Consider the following 18,119-nt stretch of genomic DNA (forward strand, 5'->3'; position numbering starts at 1 on the left):
TTAAGTGGAGGGATACAGGGGTCCATGAAGGGCAAGTTCCTTGGGTCCACAGAAGTCAGGATGCAGCCCGGGGCAAAGGATTCCTCCCTAGGTGGCCTGGAGTCCAAGAAGGGGTGGAAGCCCAGAGAAGCTGGAGAGGGGCTCGATGGGGGCTGCTGAGCTCTAGTCCTGCTGTATCAGCCCCCAGTCTTTACTGTGGGCCAGTTCTGATGTGAGGGTTGGGGATACCTGGGGTGCTGAGCTGAGCAGCAGGAGGAGGTCACGTGGGGACCTAAAAGGCAGTGACTGATGAGCCATGTTGGCCTGGATGCAGGCATGGCAGAGGTGCCCAGCCACCGGCTTGCCAGCCCCCACTGAGGCCTTTCTAGCTGGAAGGAGCAGCCGACACCTGTTCTCTGGGGAGAATGTTCCTCAGACACTGCGAGTGCTGCTCTGCTTCCTAACACCCACAGCCTGTCTTCTCCTGTTTTTCTTATTTGCCTAATGTCCTGCAAGTCGATGACAGCATCCAGCACCAAGTCCCACACTGAGCACAAATCTGGGGGAAGTTGTCCCATTTTCCCAGAGTCCTGATGGATTAATCCGAGGCCTGTGAGAACCAAGCCCTGCATTCAAGTCCGGGTTTTGTAGCCCCCCCGGGTGGATCCCTCACCCTCAGCTTCAGTCTCTTCATTTATCCAGTAAAGAGGCGTGACTTGCCTTTGGAGATTCCCGGGGAGCCTGCAAACATGAGCCCATTAAACTCTCCCGAATGCTGGCTGAAGCCACCTGCATCCCTGGCCAGGTCCACGTGGGGATGCAGAGCAGTCCTGCTGGACGGCTGTGCTGCCCTCCTGGGAGGGCTCTTAGTCATGGGTGGGATCCAGCAGGCTCTGACAGTGGATGTTTCTTGGCAGGTGACCTGGTGAGCCCCACAGACAATGGGCTATCTGCGGCGACAGGGGTAACGGCCCCAGCTCTTGGCATGGGAACAGCAGTCCTCGGCCTAGAGAACTTGTCACCCAGCCCTGGGCACCCTCAGGGCACCCCGGCAGCAGGCCAGGACTGGGTCCCAGGACCCCCGTCCAGGAGAGGGGGCAGCAGTGTGGTCGGATATGACAGGAACGGCACAGGAAAAGGCGAGGAGCAGGAGGCGCCCAGCACTGCCCTGGGTCTGGGGATGGACCAGGGGAACCCCAGCAAGGTGAACCCCAGCCAGGGGAGCCTCAGACAGGCGAGCCCCAGCCAGGAGAGCACCAGCCAGGGGAGCCCCAGCCAGGTGAGCCCCGGTCATAGGAACACTATTGGGGTGATAGGCACCACCTCCTCCCTGAAGGCTCCTGGGTCAACCCACAGCTTCCCTCCTGGGGCCACAGATGGCCCACTGGCCCTCCCTGGACAGCTACTGGGAAACTCCACCATGGAGCCACCCTCCTGGCCTTCCCCCACTGAGGACCCCACCGGCCACGTCATGTGGCATGCCACCGGTTCCACATGGGAAACACTTCTGAATCCCACGTGGCTGCAAAATGAGGACAGTGGACCCTCCGGTTCTGTAGACCTGCCATCGACCCCCACCTTCACACCTCTGAAGACCCCCGCCTGTGGTGAGTTCCTCGAATGGTGCATGGGGACTGGGACTAATAGGACCCATAGCCTGTGTGAGCCTCTGGTGGCAAAGCTCCCGCAGCCGTGGTCGCAGGCTGCTAGCAATGCTCAGGCAGCATCCTCATCTTGTGCGTGAGGAAACGGAGGCGCCCAGCAGCTGGTTTCTGGTTGAGTTAGGAAGACAGCTTGGTCCCCTTGCCTGTCCCAGCCCTCTCTTCCTCACGTCTTAGGGCTCCCTGTCTGCAGCCGCTGGGGCAGAGGTCTGCCTTCAGGAGCAGGCACTGGGGCTTACTTGTCACATTAGGTACTGGAGCCATCCCCTGAGGCATTGACCACCCCCGCTGTCCTGCCTCCTAGCAGAGCTGTGCCCCCGCCTGCCCCAGCCCCAATCAGTGTGATGACACCCCCACAACAACTCTACACCCCCCAGTAATGCTGCCCTCCCATAGCTGTTCTGCACCCCTCCGTTGTTCCGTCATCCTGCCAAGCATTCTGCAGCCCTGCAGCTGCTCTGCACACCAAGGTGTGCTGCACCCCAGCTTTTCTGCACCCCTGGCTCTTCTGTACTCCCAGCTGCTCTACACTTCCTCAGTGGTTCTGTCTCCCCAGCTGTTCTGTATCTGCCCAGCTGTTCTATATGCCCCAGAGATTCTGCATCTCCCCAGCTATTCTGTGTCTCCCCAGCTGCTCTGTATCTGCCCAGCTGTTCTATATGCCCCAGAGATTCTACATCTCCCCAACTCTTCTGTATCTCCCCAGCTGTTTTGCACCTCCATAGGTGTGCTGCACTTTCCCAGCTGCTTTGTGCTCCCTCAGCTGTTCTACACCCATGATTCTGTACTTCCCCAGCTGCTCTTCACCCCAGATGTTGAACCTCCACAGATGCTCTGCACTGTCAGCTGTTCTACACCCCCAGTTGTTTTTTTATCCCCTAAGTGTTCTGTACCCCCATCTGCTCTACACATCCAGGGTTCCTGTACCCCTCAGCTGTTCTGCACCTCTAGTCATACCGTAACCCCAGCAGTTCCATGTTACCTGTGGAAGATTGAGCCATCACCAAGCCCCCAGGTGACATCTCAGGAGAGTCACAGCAGCTCTGTGCAGGAGTTGGGTGTCGGCCATGACAGCCCTGTGAGCTTGCAGAGCTAGTCTGCCTCTGGATTTCATGCTAATGAACTGTTAAATGTGATCTTCCTCAGTGCGTTTCCTCTGCTAAGCAGCCTCTAAGATTAGACTGTTAAGCCCATGTAAGTCAGTATTACTGAGGGATGTGAGGTCTTCCTGTAAGAATGGTTCTCTAGCCAGCATTGTCACCAATATCGACCCCGAGTTGGATCCTGGGTAAATCCACCCGGGGTCAAGAGTAGACGGTCCATCTGAGGCGCCACCAAGAACCTGCTCAAGAGGCCTTCATTTTGGGGAGTCCAGGGGCCTCAGGGATGTATATGAGCCATTTGCTGAAACAAAACCAAACCAGAAGCCATTTGCTATCATCCTGAGGAGGGGCAAGGATGCAGGCCCAGGAAGCCCGGGCTTGGGAGGTTTGTACAGGATCCTACTCACCCATCACCTTGGCGGCCATCACCTGCAAATCGCTCATGTCCCCATGGTGATGAATTTGATTTTTGGCATTGGGCGAGGCTTCTTTTCTCCTAGAAATGGCTTGATTTTTAATTTTGGTGTTTCTATTCCACTTCCCAGTTCCTGTCTCCATTGGGAGGATCATGGTCTCCAATGTGACCAGCACAAGCTTCCACCTGGCATGGGAGGCAGGTCTTGCTTTGGACTCCGCCTTCCAGCTCACTCTGACTTCCATACGGAGCCCCACCGTGGTCCTAGAGACCTGGAACATGAGTGTGACACTGTCGGGGCTGGAGCCTGGGGTCTTGCACCTGGTTGAGATTGTGGCCAAAGCATGTGGGAAAGAAGGTGCCAGAGCTCATCTGAAAGTGAGGACAGGTAATGGGCTTCCATTTGGTTTTTTGTGTTGTTTTGTTTTTTGTTTTTTGGTTTTTTTTGAGACGGAGTCTCGCTCTATTGCCCAGGCTGGAGTGCAGTGGTGCAATCTCAGCTTACTGTAGGCTCTGCCTTCTGGGTTCACACCATTCTCCTGCCTCAGCCTCCCGAGTAGCTGGGACTACATGCGCCCGCCACCACGCCTGGCTAATTTTTTTTGTATTTTTAGTAGAGATGGGGTTTCACCGTGTTAGCTGGGATGGTCTCGATCTCCTGACCTCATGATCTGCCCGCCTCGGCCTCCCATTTGTTTTCAAAGAGAGGAATAAAAAGTATGAAAAAGACTTTCCATGGGTTAAGGCTTAAGAGAGCTGGACTAGTTTGTGGGCTGCTAGGTGTCATTGTTCCTCTCAGCTTAGGGACATCTGGCTGGCTTCAGCAGGCATGCAACGACGGCCAGGCAGGAGGCGGCTTATTCAGGAAAAGGCATTAGGCAACCCGCAGGCTCTGAGGCAGTGGCAGAGTGCTGCAGACTATGCCTGGGAGGTGGCGGGTGTGGCTCCCCTGTGTCCTCTTGGGGAAGCAACTCATCTATTGAGCTGCATCCACTCCCTCTGATCTCAACAGTCTCAGAGGACTTGGCTTTCAGGAAGGATATCAACTGAAAATCGGCAGTCGCACGGATGATCTGTGAGCAGCCCGCCGGAGCCCGGGGCCACAAACTAAAGAATTAAGCAATAATGAATCAAACATAGACTCCACTGCGTTCAAGCTGGGTGGTGACAACATTACGTATATTTGGATGAAATTCCTCTTTTCTTTTCGTTAGCGTCGCCACCTGGGTATTTTCTTATGTGAACCTTACCTGGATGGATAGTCAAGGGCACGTCTGATGTTGCAGGCTGGTTTTCACACCGTGGCAGTTTCCCAAGTGTTAGTAGCAGTGGTCTGCACAGTAGGGTGCGCACCCCTTCAGGGAGGTGTAAGATGGTTTTCACACCATGGGCAGCATTGATAGCAGTGGTCTGCAAGGTGGGGCGCACACCCCTTGAGGGAGGCATAAGATGGCCTATTGGGATGCAGTGATAGAAGTTGAGAACTTCTATGTCTGTGCTTTAAAGTACTAATCAGCCATGGCCTGAGAAATTAGAGAACAGAGGGAGTGCATGACGTGAACTGTGCAAGTTCATGAGCAGCTGGAGAAGAGGGAGATCAGTGCTGGCTGGACGGTCAGGCAGGGTGGCCCTGGGGTCTGAGAACCAGAGTTGGGCCACTGAAGGTCTCAGCTGCTCTGGACGGGACATGGGGGACCCGAACCTGTGGGCAGGTTTATACCTGCTCTCACCTGTGCACCTGTTCTGCTACTGATGGCTTTCAGACGGGGTTGCCCATGCCAACCATAGAGACTGAACCAGAGGCCCTCAGAGGCAGCCACAAAAATGATCTCAAGGATGGAGAGTTTGGGGTTCCCCCAGGAATGCATAGCAGAATGGCTCTGTGGTTTGTCTTAAGCCTGAGTGAGAAGCTCTGGGGAGATGGACTCTAAGCCCCCTGAGGGGAGAGCTGTATCTTTCTCCTTCACTGCCTAGAATGCCTCTGGCACATGGCAGCTGCTTCACAAATATCTGGTGAGGGACTGACTGAACACTGGGGTTGCTGCCATGCCAGGGCCAGGATGAGGTGGTGACCTTCCTGGACCACATTTGTGTGCCACATACTCCTAGAAGCCCTCCACGGAGGGAAAAGATTCAGATGGAACAGATGATGCCAAAACAGGGACTGCCCATAGACAAGGGGAGGTGGGGCTGCTGGGGGAGGAAGAAGGGCTGGCTGTAAACAAGACCCCTGGGCACCCTGTGGCCCTGTGGACTCTGAGTAGAGGCCTGGCCAGGGCTCTAAGTCCTGGTATACCTGGGACAGCCCAGTTTGTACCTGTGGCCCTGGCAAAGTTATTTAATGGTGCCTCCACATGCTTCAAGTCATGCCAGCTTGCTGGTAAATTGAACGCCCCAGCATGGGTAACGGCAGCAAGGAAGGAAGGGTGTGTGTGTTGAGGACACAGTTGCAGGGGCCGAGCTGGCTCCGTCCTCTGAAAGGTTCTCTCACTGTGTCCTGTGTCCTCTGGCATCTGATGGACTGTGTCACTGAGCCCTGGCACTATTCCTTCTGTCTAGAACACAGGGCGGCCTTGGTGTGATGCTCTCCACGGACATGAAAATACTCTTATTAATATTGAAATGTTACTTTGTTATCTAATACATTCCAAATGTGCTTATCCTCCATCCTGCAGCGGCCCGGAAGCTCATTGGAAAGGTCAGAATCGCAAATGTCAGGTACTCAGAATCCTTTCGCAACGGAAGCAGCCAGGAGTATCGAGATTTCCTAGAACTGTTCTTCAGGACGGTGAGTTGGTGATATCAGCCCTTAATTCCTTTCAGGAGGGAAAGGGTGGAAGGCTGATAGAATTCTAGGTTAGGTGCGGTGGCTCACACCTATAATCCTAGCACTTTGGGAGGCAGAGGCGGGCAGATTGCCCAAGCTCAGGAGTTCGAGACCAGCCTGGGCAACATGGCAAAACCTCATCTCCACCAAAAAAATACAAAAAATTAGTCTGTCACGGTGGCTCATGTTTGTGATCTCAGCTACTCAGGAGGCTAAGGCAGGAAAGTCTCTTGAACCCAGGAGGCAGAGGTTGCAGTAAGCTGAGATCATGCCACTGCACTCCAGTCTGGACAACAGAGTGAGACCCTGTGTAAAAAAAAAAAAAATTTCTAGTCTCATCCAACTAGGAATTTGACTTGTAGGTCCTATGAGCTCTTCATTTCTGAAGGAAGCCAGGACTATAAGCTCTGGCCTGGCTCCCTGAGCGTCTCTGGATCTGCCCTGGCAAAGACACGGTCAGCAGACAGGAGGCACAGCTCTTCCTCTGCTGCATCCTTATTTCACATGCTTTTCTGTCCAGTGAAATCTGTTTCTCAATTGTGGAACCTATGAAGCAGAAAGTCCCTCCATGTTTTTTTTTTAAACCTGTAAGAAATGAGATTTATTTCATAGACCATAAAATCTACACTTTTAAACTGTACAATTCAGTGGTTTAGACTATTTTGCAAAATTGTGCAACCATCACCACTAATTCCAGAACACTTTCATCACCCAAAAAGAAACTTCATTAGAAGCCACTCCCAGCTGGGCACGATGGCTCACGCCTATAATCCCAGCACTTTGGGAGGCTGAGGCGGGTGGCTCACCTGAGGTCAGGAGTTTGAGACCAGCCTGGTCGACATGGCGAAACCCCGTCTCTACTAAAAATACAAAAATTAGCCAGGCGTGGTGGTGGGTGCCTGTAATCCCAGGTACTCAGGAGGCTGAGGCAGGAGAATTGCTCGAAACCAGGAGGCAGAGGTTGCAGTGAGCTGAGATCGTGCCACTGCACTCCAGCCTAGGCAACAGAGCAAGACCCCATCTCAAAAAAAAAAAGGAAGTCATTCTCTCTCACCACTTCCTCCCGCTCCTGGTAATCACTAATCTGCTTTTTATCTCTATGGATTTGCCCATTGTGGACATTTTACAGAAATAGAATTGTGACTTTTTGTGTCTGGCTTCTTTCAGTTAAAATGAGGTTTTCAGATTTCATCCACGTGGCAGCATGTGTCAGCTCTGCATTCCTTGTTATGGCTGGGACATAACCCATGCAGGCTCATCCATTCATTCACTGAGGGCACTGGGCGGCTCCCACTTCTGTCTGTTATAAATAGTGCTACAATACCCCTGCCTCAGAGAAAGTTCTTTTCCTGCTCTTTCCTGCGTTCCTCCCTGCCATCCCCTCAGCATTCTCTGGGACGCTATCTGTTACCATTTAGTGATGTGCCTTCTTGTGGACTTTTTGAGGTAGAGGGAGTGCCCTTGTCATAATCTAGTGATTTTGTTTGCGTGGAATCTCACATTGTAGATTTCTTGAATCGGGGAGTTTAAGACTCAGCACAGAGAGGTATGACATTGCCGCCTAGTGGCCTGTCGTGCTAATATTGTAGCAGGACTGCAAACCCCAGCGCTTCACCCACAGATGAGAAGAGCTGCCTTTAGGACCGGCCTCAGTGGCTTAGCTCGTTCCCAGCTCCTGGTTTGTGCATTCAAGAATTGTTGATGGTTTGATTAATAATATGGTTTGATTAATAATGTGATTTCATTGATAAGGTTAAATAGTAGTTACAATATTAAACAACAAACACCGAATCCTTCCACCTGGCTCTAGTGGTCAAACGAGGCAGCTCCATTTCCTCCCCAAGTTTCTTGATTAATCTTTCCTCTTTGAACCATTTCTTCCCTTGCCCATTTTGGGGATGTTGTTTTCTGTTTGCCTAGAATTTCAGGACAGCAAATAATTACACAACTTAATCACAGAAGTAGGATGTTAAGAGAAATTTCGGGGGTTTCACTTGCTGATAATCGCAAACATGGATGTCCAGGAGGTGTCCGCTGCGTGCCTCGGTCCCTGGCTCTTCACCACTTCCTAGCAAGGGGCCTGGAACTTTGCTTAGAGGTTGGTTTGAAATGCAGCTAAAGGTCACATTAATCCAAGACTATGACAGATTCCTCTGAGAGAAAGAGAGAGGGAATATCTGATTGTGAAGATGGTCACGACAACAGTCATCTACTGAGCCAACCCAGGGCAGCTGCGTTCTCCCTGGGGTCCACAGACTCTGAGAGGGACAATGGATCTGTTCACCTTGGCGGCCCAGAAGCCGGGGAGTGAGTCCATGACCCGGGCCCTGAGCCACCGCACCTGTGAGGACAAATGCTGGAGGTGCCCTTTCCATAAGAGGTTTGCATTGAGGATGACTGAAGCTCATTATAAGATTGTTTGCCTTTCTGGGTGCTTTTTGTTTTTGTTTTGTTTTGTTTTGAGACGGAGTCTCGCTCTGTCGCCCAGGCTGGAGTGCAGTGGAGCGATCTCTGCTCACTGTAAACTCCGCCTCCCGGGTTCACGCCGTTCTCCTGCCTCAGGTGTTTTGACCATGATGGGTTAGTGTGGAATCATATAGTGTGTGATGTGTGACTCTGTCCAAAGAGACAGAGTAGAAAGTGGGGCATTTGGGGGCAGGAACCCCCTGTCCTAATGGGGATGTTGGAAATGCTCACAGGAAGAGTCTGGGGACAGGCAGGGAGGGAGAATGAAAGGGGACATGCTCTGCAGTGTCAGCAGCAAAATGGCTGTTCCAGAGAAGGCATTGGGGAGTGGTGTCCCTCCCCATGACCCCACACTCAGCCTCCTGCCCTCGGTGGCTGCAAACCAGGAGTATGAGGTTCTAGAAGCCCTTGTGAGCCCCCAGCAAATTTTAAGCCCCGTGAGGTAGGGTCTTTGCCTGTGCCCCAAGTCCCATACTTACCCCACAGGCATCTTTCTGAAGCTGATTGCTGGTTTGGGGGGAAACAAGGGCTGTTCTCATATCACAGACACTCCCAGGCATTTGTGCTGGGCTTGAAAACATGGCAGACAGGAAAGGGGCCCAGAACCAACCTGTGGCTTTTACCTCTGTGCTATGGGCCAGCCCTGCTGCTGGGCAGACTGGCAGGAGGAACCGCCTTGAGACAGGCGTCTGTTTCCTCTCAGCATGGGGACCTCCTCACATGGCCTCTTTCCTCACAGGTGTGGGGCTCCCTGCCAGCCACCCTGCATCAGCACGTGGACGCCGGCGGGGTCAGGATGGAAGTCGTCGGCGTCACCAATGGCAGTGTCGTGGTGGAGTTTCACTTGCTGATAATCGCAGATGTGGATGTCCAGGAGGTGTCAGCTGCATTCCTCACTGCCTTCCAGACCACGCCTCTGCTGGAGGTGATCAGAGGCGACACCTTCATACAGGGTATGAGAGGCTGGGCCTGAGCTTCTCCCGTGTTCCGGAACCAGAGGCAGCCAGAGCGCAGCCACTACCTTTCGCTTTTGAAAGATGTTGTGTTGTGCCCGTGTAGTCCTCCTTCCCCCGGAATTAGATGAAGATGTGAAATAGACAGGACCCTCTCTGTCCCTCTTATTGTGATGATAATTTTGTAAAGATTGAAGTGTTGAAAACATCTTCAGGTAAACCTGCAGATGCCCAGGGGTGCTGCTTTCTTTTGGGGTCTACTGCTTCCCTGCTGCTTGTTTCCATGGGCTGAGGGCAGACACATCCCTCTCTGCAACCAGACCCTCTCCCAAGCACAGTTCCCAAGGAGATCCCAGTAAAAATAATTAACGAGAAAAGCAGGGAGAAAAAGACAATTTAGATTCTTTTCTCCTATCACACTTGAAAATAGATGATGAATGGCTTATAGTCACATGTATCAGAAACCAAAGACCTTTTAAAAATTGAAGATTAATGTTAGTTTTTTGAATTTTAGAATAAGAAGGACTTCTCAAAGAAAATATGATTTTCAGAGGAAAAGGATGAGATACTGACTACATGCAGAGATAAATCAAAATAAAGGCACCGTTTTAAAGCAAAGTAAACAAAAAAAATCAATAATTTGATGAAGCGTTAGTATCCCAAATATATAGAGAGATCATACAAATAGATGATAAATATTAAGAACCTGATGGATAAATGCACAAGAGATCTACACAGGCAAGGTATAAAAAAAGAAATAAGAATGATTAACAAAGGTGTGGTAACCCAAGACATCCCCATGAAAACGCGCTGCACTTTTTGCGCATCAAATTGCAAAAAATGGTCTTTTTCCTGCTGACATGAATACGGGTGAAAGTGTAGTGAGGCAGGTGTTTGCACAGATTGCTGGTGGCAGGAGGATTTGCTCACGCTTCCTGGAAACCAGTTTGGTGATATAAATCAAGCGCTTTCAAAGTGGCCATCCACCTTGATTCTGAAATATCAGATTCTAAAATATCCCAATTTGATCTCACTTTGGACCATAGTTTACATACAAAGATGTTCATCTTCAGTGTTACTTTAAAAGCAAAAGAGTTGGAAGTCCCAATCATCCAGTTACAGAGAAGGTGCTAAGTTACCAGGTGTCCCTGCCCTGGGCTGTTGTGCAATGATGAGAATCGAGGTTTGTGTATTTGCATGGAGCTAGGTGGTGGCAGCAGCAAGCTATGCTCTCAGAGCATGCCTGCATTTTAAAAGGCCGGAAGGAAATATGTCCACATGCCAACATGCCCCTGGTCATGCTTTTCTGGTACTTGTCCATGTTCTGCAGTAAACCTGTTTTGCTGTCAATAATCAACCGAGTGTCATGGTGAAAGGCAAATGGCCTGAGGGCCTTCTGCCCAGGGTTGGGCTTGTGGCCTGGGTCCCTTGGGCTGGACCGAGGTGGGTCTGAGGGCCTGTGCATCTCCTGGTCACTCCTGGGAACTGAAGGGTTGGCCCTCCTCTGCCCAGATCTCCATCCCAGCTCTGGGCCAGACTCCTCTTTCCAGAACAGCCCCTGCAGACCTCCCTAGCCATTCCCAGCACCACCGGCAGGAAGCCTCCCGTACTCTCCAGAACTGGCCAGCTTCACCGCAGTCTGCTCTGGCTGGAGTTTCCAGCCTTGTCTGTGAGATGCCCCCTCCCCTGAGGCTTCTGTGAGCCCGCAAGCCCCCAGGGATGTTCTTCTGTTTTGTCTTCTAAATATTGGCAGATTACGACGAGTGTGAAAGGAAGGAGGACGACTGTGTGCCTGGGACATCCTGTCGAAACACGCTCGGGTCTTTCACTTGTAGCTGTGAGAGAGGAGCCCCCGATTTCCCTGTGGAATATTCTGGGAGACCCTGCGAAGGTAATGATATCAGAGTTTCTTTTTCTGGAATACTAGCTCATAATCAGTTTTTTTAAAGGACATTCACGTGCAAAGGGCTTCTTGTCCCTATGAGGTCATATTTCTGTGTCCTGGGGAGGTTTCCTGTGTGTGATGTGGGTGCACGTGTGTGTGTGTGATGTATGTGTATGTGTGTGTACATGCGTGTGCATGTTCCTTCCCATTCTTTCATACGTGTCCAGGCTTCTGGGCAGTGCCTTATCTGTCCGAGAGCTAGCTCTGATATCCATGAAGAGAAAATACACACACACGAGGTGTGAACATGCAGATGCTGAGCGACCGTCTTGTGAAACACGCAGCCGTGGGACATATGACACAAGGGGAAGGTTTCCTCTCGGCCACTCTTTCTATCCAGCTCTTTTCCTGTAAAACAGGGTCTTAGTGGATTTAGCACTGACCCCAAGATGACCACTGTTATCCAGGAATCTGCGTCAAGTAAAGGGAGGTGGACGTTTATACTAGTGAGGGCAGTATCCGGGGGGCTGTAGAACGTGTCCTGCTTGAGGTAGAATCAGGAAGCACAGAGGAGGCTAAGTTGCTTCAGTCCAGTGAGTGTGGCCGGGGAGGACTTCCTGGAAGTGGTGTCTTGAAGCTGGTCTTAACGGATAGCTAAGACGGCACCCAGCAGGGAGGGCAGGGCATGGTGGGTGGGTGCTATGATGAGAACAGAGCTGCTGACGGGCATAATCTCACAAGCAGGTACCTGCAGGAGATGGGTGGCAGAGAGCAGGAAGCAGGCTGCCCAGGGAGGCGGGTGAGGCAGCAGCCAACTGAAGGCCTCAGCAATGGTTTGGACTACAGCCTGGAGACAGGAGTGAGCTGGGTAGAGCTGCAGGGTGCTGGGGCTGGGCGAGCCCCACTCTGAGATAAAAGAAGGCACAAACCAGGCCCACAGATGATAGAGCCACTGCTGAAGGAGGGTGCAGGGCACGTGCGGAGCTGTGTCTGGGGTCTGCTTTCATATAGACCAGGAAGGGAGCACCCCGAGAACGGGTGGGTGGATCGGAAACCTTTCTGGGCCCCCTTGTTCTCCTAGGCATTGAAACTGAACCTGCTCTGGGGGCAAGAAGGGAGCTGGAGTGGGAAATTTGGGCACAAGGGCCTCAAGAGGAGGCATCATTACCCCATCTTAGAGAATAGACTCAGGGCTCTGAGAGTAGATGACTCACCCTGTGTCCACTGGCTTGGCACATCCCCGGCATCAGGTCCCTCGGTCCTTGGCCCTCGGGGGCCCATGGTGAGCCTGGCTCCCTGAGCTGATGGAGATATGCAACACGTGCATGTGTGTGCATGTGTGTGTGTGTCTGTGCATGTGTGCACATATGTGTGTACATGCATGTGTGTGCATGCGTGAGCATGTGTGTGCATGTGTGTGAATTGCGTGCGTGTGTGTGCATGTGTGTGCATGTGCGTGTGTGCGTGTGTGTGTGCGCACACGTGTAGTTGTGGCTGGAACATGCGGTTCCCAGGTGTGGCTGCTGCAGAGTGCAGGGCAGCTCCAGTCTGCTCCTTACCGCTGCCCCTCCATGCCAACCCCAAACACAGAGCCACTCTTTGCCTTTTCCTCCTTGTGCCTTGCAGGTGACTCTCATGGCAACGAAACCTGGGCCACCAGCCCAGAGAGGCCTCTCACCACAGCAGGGACCAAGGCTGCCTTTGTTCAAGACACCAGCCCCACCCCACAAGGCCTGCCCTGGCGGCTGAACCTGACTGGAGCAGTCAGGGTGCTCTGTGAGATTGAGAAGGTGGTTGTCGCCATCCAGAAGCGCTTCCTGCAGCAGGAATCCATCCCCGAGTCCTCGCTGTACCTGAGCCACCCCTCCTGCAACGTGAGCCACAGCAATGGCACACACGTGCTCCTGGAGGCCGGCTGGAGCGAGTGCGGGACCGTCATGCAGAGCGTAAGGCCAGGAGAGCCAGGCTCAGGATGCACGCCAGGGTGCAGGGGGCTTTAGGTCACATGGGCCTCTATAGGGGAGGGCCAGGCAAGACTCTACACCCCTAGGGGAACCCAGCAAGGGGGATCAGGACAGGGTTGAGTTCTCAACCAGGGACCAGCCTGCACCCCAGAATCGGAAGGGAGCTGTGAGTCCACCCAGGAGGGACTCTGGTGCCAAGTGCTGGGGCAGGCTCCAGAGTCGGGGCTTAAAACTCCTCCCTGCACAGACAGGATGGAGAGGCAGTGGGATAGGAAGAGGCAGGAAAGTCAAGGAGTTGTGTGTGGATATGAGACTGTGTGTGTGAAAGTGTGTGTGTGCGAGTATACATCTGTGCATGTCTGCATGTGTCTGAATATGTCTGTGTATGTGGGGGTGTGCATGTATGTGAATGTGTGTACATGTGTGAATCTCTGTGTGCAAATGTGTATGTATGCATGGCTGTGCTTGTAAATGTACGTGCGTGTGTGCGCGCATGTGTATCGCATGCTTATGTGCATGTGGCTGTGCATGCATGTATGAATGTGTGAGTGTGTGAATGTGAGAATGTGTGTATGTGCATGTGTGCATGAGTTGAGCATGTGTGGATGTGTTTGTCCATGTGTGTGAGTGTGTATGTATGGGTGTGTGTTTGGGGGGCATTGGGTGGCATTAGTCAGAACTCCCCTGTTGGAGGGACTGTGTTCCTAGCAAACACTCTCTATTTCAGGGTCCTGGACGGGCTGCAGGGCTCCCAGGACAGAGGGAGCCCAGGTAGGGAAAGCAGGTTTTCTTGGCCTGAGACCTTCGCACCTCCATGTGCATAGATGAGCTCTGGCATCTCCCCTTGCAGGTGACTCTGGGCCAGTGGGTCCTGGGTCTACTCTGAGCCTCTAGTGTGTGGCACCCACGAGGCGGCCGACCTGGCTTCAGGTCCCGCTTCTTCCCAGGGTGCCTCTGTGTCACGGCGAATGCTCCCACGCGTGCCCTCGTTCATCCCCAACCCCACTTGGCCACACGGAACACAAAGGCTTCATATTCAGGGCCCTGCTGGGGGGACAAAAGGAGGGGAGAGCCAGCACCTTCCATCAGCTCAGCCCAGTACTGGGCACAGGGGCCTGGGCTGCATGGGCCTGGGCGTGCAGGGTTGATCAGGGAAGCTGCATGGAAGGGCCGGCGGCTTCAGAGGGAGCCCGTGCCGGCTCTGGGTTGGGGAAGTGGCCTTCTGGGAAGGGGCTCGACCTAGAAAGAAGGCCAGAGTCGTTCCAAGGGTGAGTGAGAGAGCCGTGAGCGTATTCAAGGGCCATGGGTGAGAGAGCCATGAGTGTATCCAAGGGCCATGCCAGGATAGCCAGATGAGGGAGGCTGGAAACCATGGCAGAGTTAAGAGTCTGCCCGAGTGGTTCTGGCCAGGTGGGCAGGGATGGAAGGGTGGACTCGTGGGCAGGGTGGGGTATGAGGCCTAGTGTGAAAGGTGAGGCTGTGGATGGGGCTGAGCAGGGAGCAGTGTCTGGCTGGCCCAGGAGCTAGGGCCAGAAGGCTCTCCTAACGGAGACATTGTCCTCATTGAGAGCTAGGCAGGAATGGTGGTCCCTGGTCGTTGGCAGGAACTCTGGGCCCTGGGCTTCTGTCCCTCAGGGCCTTTGAACAGTCCAAGGCATTGCATTCTGAAAAAAAAAAGGGATTGGGAGGTGTGGTGCCCTGAAACTGCCGTGGACCTGCTTGACTGGGAGTTCTACGTGCATGACGACATTTAGTCCCTTAGCGAACCCCTGGGTCAGGCATCATCATCCACAATCTGTGGCTGAGCCCTGGGTGCTCAGCAGGGTCCATGGGAGTTCAGGGTCAAAGTCGCCCTGCACTGAGAAGCAGCCCCATCCCTGTGGCTCTGCCTCTTGAGAAACCTTGAGGGGATGCTGCTTCTGGTTGGGGCTCTGGACACACTCCCTAGTGGGGACACGGTGGCCTCTGGCCCTGGGTGGGGTAAAGCTGGCAGATGAAACCCAGAGTCCTGGCATGGGGTGTCAATCTCTGGGAGTCAACAAGGTGGGAACCAGGTGAACATCCTGAGCGGGAGGCTGGGACGTGGACCTCGGGGCTGAGTAAGGAGCTAGCCCTGGGGAGCAGAGGCCAGAAAGCCCCAGAGGCTGAGGGATGAGGTGGGGAGGTGGGGACATAAGGTGTTTCCATGGTGTGGAGCCTGCTTGGAGCCTGGAGCAGGGATTGAGGGTGGCCAGGAAGCTGAGGGATTCATGTGGACGTGTACGAGGACATTACAGAGCACAAGCTTGCCTGAGAGGCACAGCTCACTCTGCTGAGCTCACTCCGCTCCCTCGGGAGCTCTTCGGACCCTCCCTGGGCTGAAGGAGTGACCTGCACTGTTTCAACAGCTACAAAACCTTCCTCATCCCTCAACCCCTCAAACTGCACGACTTAAGGAGAACTGCCCAGAATTAGTTTACTCCCTCAGAGATTCTTAGACAGCCACCTGGAGGCCAGGCGATGGCAGCAGGGGGGATGTCTGCAAGGGGGATGGGCAGTGATCAGTGGTTCCTGTGGCTTCTGGCAGCTTCCGTGGTGAGGGAGGTCTGGGGTGAGAGGTGCACATGAGCGGGCCACTGTGGCATCCTCGAGCCTATGCGGGGCTCTTGCAGGGCTGTGGGGCCAAGTGGAAAGGCTGAGGGTGCAGGACACCCTGCGTGGTGCTCAGAGCACCACCCACACACCAGCAGCTCTAGTGGGGAGGCAGCGCCTCCCAGGGCTGGGGCCCCGGGCGGAGCCTGCAGTCGGCAGCTCCCTCTGTGTTTTTCTGAGCTAGACTAATGCTTGGCTTGATTATTAATGCAGCAGGGTTTGGGGCATGTTGAAAGAAAAGGGAAATTTGTCTCTGATGAGTCACCCAGGCCCTGGAATCCACAGGAACTCTTGACGGTTTTGACACTTGTCAAAACTAAGTTTCCCAGAAAGTCTTATTTGTGCAACGGCCATGGAATCCACACAGGTTCAGGTTCTGCCTCCTCTGGTCCACAGGGAATGGGCAGAGGCCGAGCCCTTAGGCTCTCTTGGGTGATTTATGGTTGGCAGAATCGCCAGAGTCTCGATGCTCCTGGGGAGAAGCTCTAGAGAAGAATCCCCATCCCCAGTCCCCCCAGCACCTAGAGCCGTGGCTGACAGCAGGGCATGGGGGGCCGGCTGGGGCCTGGGAGCTCCTCACACCCCACCTTATGCTCAGAACGTGACGAACACCGTGGTGAGGACCACGCTGAGGAGCGACCTGTCCCCGGAGGGCATCATCCACCACCTGAAGATCCTGAGCCCCATCTACTGTGCCTTCCAGAATGATCTGCTGACGTCCTCCGGCTTCACCCCGGAGTGGGGGTGAGGGAGAAATGCCCCCGCTGCCCCACAGCCCCGTGCCTCTAGAGCACCTGCGCTTTCAGGGTTCTTTAGGGTTGCAACCACTTAAGGACCCTTCCTTGAGATGGAATATACAAATGGGTGTGGCTGGGCTGCTCCCCAACCTTTGTTCCCACTTCCCACTCAGGGCCAGCCAGACGAGGCCAAATACGTCCCCTGGCCAACCCCATGGGATGGCCCCACTTCCAGTGAGCCACCGGCAGGCCCCCACCCACAGCCTCCACCAGACACCACTATTCCTATGCTAGGTGGCCCCTGCACCTGCCACTGAGTCTCCACCAACACAAGTGAGGGAGACAACCCCTGGACCAGCCAGTCCTGAACAAATGGCCTCCGTGTGCTCTCATTGGCGGTGGGGGGTCTTCTCGTTCATTTGCACTCTCCTCTGGAGCTGTGTTTTGGGGGAGAAGTGGGAACGAGAGGGGCCACGATAATGCACCTCCTGAAACCCACCTCCTGCAAGCTGCTTCCTCTTGCAGGGTTTACACCATCACTGAGGACCTCCACGGCGCTGGAAATTTTGTTACTGAAATGCAGTTGTTCATTGGGGACTCTCCCATACCTCAGAATTATAGCGTGTCTGCCAGTGACGACGTCAAGATCGAAGTGGGGCTCTACAGGCAGAAAAGCAACCTCAAGGTGGTCCTGACGGAGTGCTGGGCAACCCCGTCCAGCAACGCCCGGGACCCGGTCACCTTCAGCTTCATTAACAACAGGTAGGGCTCAGGAGTGCAGGCACCCCCATCCAGCAATACCCGGGGCTTCATTAAGAACACGTAGGCTCAAGCAGGCACTGCCGTTGCCTGGCCTGGCTGTGTGGCCGGCTCTGGACTCTGCAGGATTTTCAGGCAAGTGCTGTCATGGACCTAGGTTTTGGGGAATAAATGAGGTGGCCAGTCCTAGACTCCCATGGAGCCTGTGGGGTCTGTGAGTGTTGTCAGATGTAGTTGTGAGTAACCTTACCTGAGAACAAGGACAGCGGGGCTCGCTGACAAGCAAGGAGTCCCTTTTCCTCTCCTCTCAGCTGCCCGTTGCCCAACACATACACCAACGTGATTGAGAATGGCAACTCCAGCAAGGCTCAGTTCAAGCTGAGGATCTTTTCCTTTATCAACAACTCCATTGTCTACCTGCACTGCAAACTCCGCATCTGCATGGAATCCCCCGGGGCCACGTGCAAAATCGTAAGTGTGTTTTTGGTTTTCTAAACGTTTGGTTGGATTCACATTGCTTATTGTTTCAATGCAAGGCTCTGTTAATAGAAGCCTGGGGCTCGAGTGGCTCAGGGCCGACCTCTGGGAAGAGTCGCTGTGCCTGTCCTGCAGACTCGGAGTCTGAAATGGTATTTCCACAGCAGGCAGCCTTTGCACGGCGGACTCATGTGAACTGGTGGGCATTTCCCATTTCTCAGTGGCTGAGCTAAGTTCCTCCTTGAGGCCATAATGTTCCACC

At 53.7% G+C, this 18,119-nt stretch overlaps 1 protein-coding gene across 4 annotated transcripts in view; it reads left to right on the top strand.

The window, feature by feature from the left end:
* Nucleotides 1–18,119, top strand: part of UMODL1 (uromodulin like 1) — a 66,375-nt gene that overhangs the window by 33,542 nt on the left and 14,714 nt on the right. For 3 of the 4 annotated variants that reach the window (XM_017855214.1, XM_017855215.1, XM_017855216.1), the window contains 9 exons: nt 897–1,586; nt 3,289–3,546; nt 5,834–5,946; nt 9,191–9,404; nt 11,158–11,295; nt 12,916–13,235; nt 16,483–16,628; nt 17,147–17,383; nt 17,692–17,851. In XM_017855214.1, coding sequence (XP_017710703.1) covers nt 897–1,586; nt 3,289–3,546; nt 5,834–5,946; nt 9,191–9,404; nt 11,158–11,295; nt 12,916–13,235; nt 16,483–16,628; nt 17,147–17,383; nt 17,692–17,851 — 2,276 coding nt within the window. The remainder of the gene's footprint in view (nt 1–896; nt 1,587–3,288; nt 3,547–5,833; nt 5,947–9,190; nt 9,405–11,157; nt 11,296–12,915; nt 13,236–16,482; nt 16,629–17,146; nt 17,384–17,691; nt 17,852–18,119) is intronic. The other variant, XM_017855213.1, reaches the window with a different exon arrangement.

The sequence above is a fragment of the Rhinopithecus bieti genome, unplaced genomic scaffold (genome assembly GCF_001698545.2).
Source record: "Rhinopithecus bieti isolate Rb0 unplaced genomic scaffold, ASM169854v2 scaffold_40803, whole genome shotgun sequence".
NCBI classification, from domain to species: Eukaryota; Metazoa; Chordata; class Mammalia; order Primates; family Cercopithecidae; genus Rhinopithecus; species Rhinopithecus bieti.